The sequence below is a fragment of the Homarus americanus genome, unplaced genomic scaffold (assembly GCF_018991925.1).
Source record: "Homarus americanus isolate GMGI-L3 unplaced genomic scaffold, GMGI_Hamer_2.0 scaffold11022, whole genome shotgun sequence".
NCBI lineage: Eukaryota > Metazoa > Arthropoda > Malacostraca > Decapoda > Nephropidae > Homarus > Homarus americanus.
Window position 1 is genome coordinate 18,390,750 of NW_024737068.1, and position 7,584 is coordinate 18,398,333.

The 7,584-nt window shown below is 41.4% G+C and overlaps 1 protein-coding gene across 5 annotated transcripts in view; it reads right to left on the reverse strand.

The window, feature by feature from the left end:
- The window catches only part of LOC121873040 (WD repeat-containing protein 44-like), a 79,155-nt gene extending 75,107 nt beyond the window's left edge, over nucleotides 1–4,048 (reverse strand). For all 5 annotated transcript variants that reach the window (XM_042376349.1, XM_042376352.1, XM_042376350.1 and 2 more), the window contains exon 1: nucleotides 3,866–4,048. In XM_042376349.1, the coding sequence (XP_042232283.1) occupies nucleotides 3,866–3,936 (71 nt within the window). In that variant the 5' untranslated portion in view covers nucleotides 3,937–4,048. The remainder of the gene's footprint in view (nucleotides 1–3,865) is intronic.
- Between the last annotated feature and the right edge of the window lie 3,536 nt (nucleotides 4,049–7,584).

The following is a 7,584-nucleotide window of genomic DNA, read 5'->3' on the forward strand; positions in this document are numbered from 1 at the left end:
ACCTTTCATCCAAGATACAGTATGCAATTTTACTCACACACAGAAGGGTCTGTTCAAGAGTTTAATTTTTTGGATCATATCATAATTTGTGATAAAGGATCCTAGACCTGTTATACATAGCATGAACCCTCTTCAACAATATCATCATTTCAGGAAACAAAGGCAATGTTAACCAGGACACCAAATCATTATGTGAAAGTGGGTCCCATGTATGACTGCCCATTAGGGACAGTGTAGATACAGCACATTTTATACTTAGCCACAGTACACAAGGAGGCAGCATGGCCAGTACTGCACACAACCACATTCACTTCCCCAAGTTGAAAACTTAGGGACCCATTTACAGCTGGGTGAACTGGGAATCAAACCGCCAACCCATGGAACAGAAGGCAAGTGCTATATCTGCTCAACTGCCATGTTCCTAACATTATCAGGTAATCATGGTCAACCCAAGCAAGCATGGTGATGATCTGTTATTGACCAAAAAAATATTTACAAATGATTCTAATGACTCTTCCAGGTGAATGCTTACAGCAATTGATTTATGCAAGATAAATTAACCAACTTAACCTTACCTAACAATGATGTACAGTAGTGTACTATACTGTATTCTGTTTAGGTTACAATAGGTAGGTAAGGTTGGTTCACCTTAGGATAAATATACTGTGCAGTATATCATACAATGTAACATTCGTTAGAAGTATTCACATGTATGAAATATTCACTGAAAGCAATTATGTAAACAATCAAAATGGTGTTGGTGGAACATTATGGATTCCCATAGACTAGTGTTCTGGATGAAAAAGTAAGCAAGATTTAAATATGAAAAAAGCAATTCCTCATTAATTGCAGTTTAGATATGGAGTAAGCTATCTTCAATACATTATTTATCAACAGTAGGTGTTTTACATGTGCAAGCATTGCAAAGTACCATATTAAAGGTAAAAATTAAGGAAATAATGAATAATTTATTTCTTTATATTTCTTGATAAGGTCTTTAATGGTATTTTTGTTTCAATATAAAGAATGGATATATGGTAGGGAGGAAGGTCATGAAATATGAACATACCATACTAACAATGACTATACCCTTTCCACGCTAAGCTGGCCCATAAGCCCCGCCCCTCGTCTACAGCTACAAATGAAGGGCTTATGGAGAAAATAGGGTTAGGTGCAGATCACTACTCGAAATCGAAAAAAATTTAGTAGTTAGCCTAACACAAATGATAGCACAGTCTAAATAAATGTTACATTCATATCTAATAATTAAATCATACAGTAAATGTAACACTTTACCTTGAAAAAATATGAATATAACTTGATGGGGGAGAAGGGTGATTTTGAGGTTGATAACATCGAGCTTCTCTTCAAGGGTTATAGCCTTTCTTTTACGATCATCACTGGGAATGCGATCACCAGAACGCTTCTTGGAGATATTCTTCTTTACCATATTCACAATTAATACCAAAAAATTGGAGAAATAGCAAGCAAAAATCGCGTTACAGCAAACAAACGTTCGCGTTATACAAATATCGTTCCTCTATTCATAAATCGCGTTAGAGCCAATTTGCGTTGTCAAAACACGTGTTATAGCAGAACTCACTGTTTATCCAAACATCTCTTGAAAAAACGAACAAATTCATCCAATGTACTGTAAATCATAATAAACCCATGCGATGAGATCATCATGTATTTCTTGACATGTAAACAAAGACCGTAGAGGCTCCTGTATAAAAGACGATGTGAACCAAAATATGGTCGCAATGGGAGATCTGATGGCGCAATTTTTTTTTCTTAATAGCCCACCCAGGCATAGGTCATCGATCCACAACGGGGCCTAGGGGGGGTAAAAAGGAAAAACAAGTGCAGAAAAGTGTATGTTAATCTACACCACAAAGACGATGGAAAACCAGCTTTTTGAAGCAAGAGAGATTGTAAGAGTATGGAAACAGAAGATGGCAAAACATTCCGCAGTTTGGCTGGATGAGGAAAGAAGGATGTACTATAACGGGTTATTCTAGTGTGACCGACATCCACACACAAACAGCAGGCACCGCAGCCAAGATAAGTGTTACGAGCCCACTGCCATTGCTGATGGTACACAGGATGCCAATCCACCAACATTGTCTCTTAAAGTACCTGTAAAAGAGAGAGTGAAGCAACATTGCAGCGAATAGAAAGGGAAGAGAGATTATCAACTAAAGGAGGAGATTTCATAGACATAGTGCCTTTGATTCCACCCTATCTAACATTTAGGGTAAATAATTTACTTCTTAGCCTACGAAGCAAGTAGAGACGTAAAATTAATGCCAAATGATGAGTGTTCTTTTTATTTTTTTAAGGGGAATAGCCCACTCGGGAACAGGTCATCGCACCACAACAGGGCCTAGGGGGCAAAAAAATAAGAGCAAAAAGAAATTAAAAATAAAAGAGAAAAAGACTATTTTAATCTACACCACGAAGATGCCAGAAAACCTACTTTTTGAAGAGACAGATTGTAAGAGTATGGAAACAGTGAAGAATGCAGAGCAGAGTGTTTTTACCCCTTTATTTCCCTCTTCTTTCATGCCCTGCCCACTAACAGGTAATTTATAATAGAAGGATTGGCTAAAAAGAAGAAAAAATACTACAATGTTGTCATTTCGACTTTTATTACTCAGTATCATCCAAAGAACAACTGTGGAGAAAATGAACAAAATATATAAGCTCGTTCAGGTGCTAACCGTCTGCTCCTTTGCCATAGTTTATTATACAGTACTGTTTAGTACCATTCACTGTAGGTACATTATTATTACAGAATTTTTCAGTAATATGTATACAGTATTGTTATCTCTTCACCTCACAGAATGTATAAACATTGATTCTTTCAACAATATTTATACAAAAAGGAAAGATGATATTAAACATAATATTAAAGAGGATAAATTGGCAATAATAAACTTCATAAATATCATATAAAAAAGGAATTACCTTCTTATCTTTACACTAATCTAGAAAGATGAAAATTGTACATATTAGCATTTAGATTGAAGTCTAACATAAAAAAACTGAATTTCTTAACATGTGGAAATTGAGGTATTTTTTCACTTGTTGCCACCCAAATAATTTTCATAATTTTATGGTCACAATCAATATTTTAGACAATTCTAAGACACTTTGCTTCTATGATGTTTCCCTCGCAAATGACTTATACTGTATATGCTGGAGGTCAAGGGAGGTGGAACCCCCCAATTAGGGTATTAGGTCAGGTTGTTTGTGAGAAACATCATAGAAGAAGTGTATCATCGAATTGTCACTGTAAACTATTTATTGCAACCATAAAATTTTCACATTTCTTTGGGTGGTAACAAGTGAAATTTTACCAAAATAAAACCCAAAATGAATGATTTCTGAAATTAAGTCCACCGTTGTTACCATAGCCAAAATTTTCAGTAAAATTTTAGTTTCGGGCATCCCTGTATTGAGATATCCAAACAACTTAACCTAACCTAACTAAACCAACCCAACCTAGCCACAGAACCCGGGAACTATATGTATCCTAACCGAGGTCCCCCCCAGAACCTCCACATTGATTCCAAAGGTAAAAGTCCTAAGATTCACCGGATGACCGACACTAAACACACTGTAATCTAGACAAACCGTGTCAGAAATTCCTGGAGTGGAATAGTAACAGACAGGAGTGCAAATAAGCCACGATAACTCATTTTATTCGCCCTGAAGCTTGACGGCACGAAATTTTGGCAGAAATAGATAAGGTAATTATTTTTTATAGTTTATATCTCGTCTTCACATGCACTAGAGAAGTGTAAACATTGTATGTATAAATATTAGCCCCAGCATCATCTAACTCCCCTCTAGCGTGTACCTCACTGACTGCCGGTTTGGTGTGGTGTCACACGCGTCGAAAAATTCCTCTGTGTCACTTTCAGAAGACATTTTTACTTGTAACACCACTAACTGTTATGTAATGTTCCATTTAAAATACTTGAGTTGAGCAACTTGTCGACCAAGCCCCTCTACGTCAGCTGACGGTCGCCATTGTTGTTTACGCCTCGATACCGTGATGTGATTGGTGGGATGTTAATGACGTCAGAACCCGCACTAATCCAAATATAAGATTATATTTTTACTTTTACTTTTATCTTCTTCGCCACTGATCGGCTCGCAAGCCGCCCGGGCGATCGGTCACGTCTCTGTCACGCACTGTTGGCAAGTACTGGGCATGCACCGGCTCCTGAATGTGCCTGAACCTGCTCCAGTGTTGGTCAAGTCTTGTCTTGAAAGAGCTCACACTCGGTGCCGTCACAACACTCTCTGGTAGATTGTTCCAAGAGTTTACAACCCTCACTCCGAAAAAGTTTGCCCTCACGGTTTTCTGGACTTGCGGCTTCTTCAATCTTGAGCTGTGACCCCTTGTGGGGCGAGCGTCCGCCAGCTCCAAGTAAGGACACTCAACTGAGTAGTGCCCCCTGAGATGCTTATACACCTCAACTAGGTCCCCCCTTGCCCGTCTGTAGTATAAGCTAGGCAAGTTCAGGCGCTCCAATCTCTCAGGGTAGCTGAGGTGCCGAAGTGCAGGCACCAGTTTGGTGGCCCTCCTTTGAACATTTTCAACCAACTGACAGTCCCTAGCATATCTCGGGGACCAGATGGGGTGACAGTACTCCAGATGGGGAAGCACTTCACTCCTGAAGATCGTCACGAGGGACGGACCGTCTAGATATCTGAACGACCTTCTTATAAGACCCAATAATTTATTTGCCTGATTTACCTTCTTCTCACAATGGCCCGAGAACTTCAGCTCATTGTCAACATACACACCTAGGTCCTTCTCACACACAGTCTCAACTAGTGCATTTTCTTCATCCCGTTGGGACATATGATACGCCTCCTTACCGTTGGTACGCCCCAGGTGCATCCTCTTACACTTCGTGACATTGAATCTCAGCAGCCATTTCTTCGACCATTCCTGGAGCCCACAGAGGTCCTTCTGCAGCTCTTCACAGTCCGCTTGGTTCTTAATTTCCCGAAATAACTTGCCATCATCGGCAAACATTTGTATGGAGGAGTGTACAACGTCAGGCATGTCATTTATGAAACAAACAAACAACAGCGGGCCCAATACACTACCCTGCGGTACCCCACTTGTTACAGGTACAGATGACGATTTCGTGCCATTAATCACCACACACTGCTTGCGGTCATGTAGAAAGTCTTCTATCCACGCTAGGACATTTCCCCGAATTCCGTACCCTTCCAGTTTGATTTTCAGCCTTTCGTGGGGTACACTGTCGAAAGCCTTGGCAAAATCTAGGTAAATATTGTCGATATTACCACCCCGTTCTAGAATATGGGTCCAAATATCCAATACCTTGAGCAATTGTGTTAAGCAAGAGCGCCCCGGCATAAAACCGTGTTGGCAATCTTTTACAAGGTTGTTTCGTAGTAGATGTTCCATCGCGGCATCTCTGATAATACTCTCAAGTACTTTACATATTATGCTGGTCAGGCTCACCGGTCTATAGTTGTTCGTGGAATGACTATCGCCCTTCTTGAAGATAGGACTCACATAAGCCACTTTCCATTCACTGGGGACCATTTGTTCATCCAGGCATTTACAAAACAGAATCTTCAGAGGCTCTGCAAGCTCGTTGCACAGCTCTCTTAGCACTCTAGGATGCACCATGTCAGGTCCGGGACTCTTATGGACCTTTAGCCTGGACAGTTTATTTCTAATACCCTCTTCTGTGAACACAATGTGGGTCAGTGCTGTGTCGAACCGTCTGTCCTCAAACGCAGGAAGGTTAGTTGCATCCTCTCTTGTGAACACTGAGGAAAAGAAGCTGTTCAATGCCTCAGCTTTATCCTGGTCAGAATCTGCGTAACTACCATCTTCAAGCCTCAGGTCTGATACTCCTACTCACGTTTTCAATTTCGACTTTGCATAGCGGTAAAACGCCTTTGGGTTTGACTTGATTTCACGTGCAACCAGCCTCTGGAACTCCTTTTCAGCCCTCCTACACTCTATCTTTGCTTGGTTTCTGGCTCTTGCATACATCCTCCTGTCTTGCTCATCGTTTGACCCAACCCACGTCTTGAATTTCTGGGTTTTCTTCTTAATTTTGTCGACCGCCGCATGGTTCATGAGATAGTTATTCTGTAAAATTGTCTTTTAAGTTCACATTGGTTCAAAGTGTACATGCAAAATGCAGGTACACAATTTACATAGACAATATATACAAACGAACACAATTAATATATATGTATACAAATAAAGACTAGACTAGGGAGTTCAATATTATTCAGTAAAATCGCCATACAACTAATACAAGTTCATTATTTAGTTCTGTGTGTACTTAGACAGTGCGGATATAAAATGTACAGACAGTGCAGGTATACAAACAATGGTAAACAATATGTCATCTTGACTAAGGATAGCCCAAGTAAGCTCTCTCTTCTTCTAGCTACAGCCGCAGCAAGCTACACCACCACCTCCTCCACTGCCTGGCGGTCCTCGCTCCCGCCGGCGAGCATGGCGACCCACAAGCTGTCCTCCTCTGAGCATCCTCACCAACCAGCTCTCTCTACATCACGCTTGTAACCACGCTGCCACTTCCCAGCACCAAGCTGCATTGTACATCCAATACAACATGAATACATAGAGCACATTGTGAGTTTCCTTTCTCCATCCCATCCTGAGTGAGAACCCAAACAAACATACCCCACAGTACCACAGGGCAGTGTATTGGTCCGTCGTTGTTTGCTTCATAAATGATATGCCTGACGCTGTACATTCCTCCATACAAATGTTTGGAGATGACGCCAAGCTATTTCGGGAAATTAAGAACCAAGCAGACTGTGAAGAGCTGGAGAAGGATCTCTGTGAGCTCCAAGAATGGTCGAAGAAATGGCTGCTAAGATTCAATGTCGCGATGTGTAAGAGGATGCACCTGGGACGTGGCAACGGTAAGGAGGCGTAGCATGTCTCAACGGGACGAAGAAACTGAATTAATTGAGACTAAATGTGAAAAGAACCTAGGTGTGTATATTGACAATGAGCTGAAGTCCTCGGGCCATTGCGAGAAGGTAAATCAGGCAACTAAATTGTTACGTCTTACAAGGAGGTCGTTCAGATATCTAGATTCTAGGCGGTTCGTCCCTCGTAACAATCTTCAAGAGTGGAGTGATTCCCCGTCAGGAGTAGACCCTACTGTCACCCCGTCTGGTCCTCGAGATATGCTATGCACCTCAGCTACCCCTAGAGATTGGAACGCCTGAACTTATATGGTCAACTTATACTACAGGCGGGCAAGGGGAGACCTAATTGAGATGTATAAGCATCTCAAAGGGCACTACTCAGTCGAGTGCCCTTACCTGGAACTGGCGGACGCTCGCCCCACAAGGGGTCACAGCTCAAGGTTGAAGAAGCGGGCAAGCCCAGAAAACTGTGAGCGGTAACTTTATCGGAATGAGAGTTGTGAACTCTTGGAACAATCTACCAGAGTGTGTTGTGACGGCATCGAGTGTGAGCTTGTAGTGGACGTCTCCCCTACAACTGCCTACAACTGCGTAGCGGCGTCACCA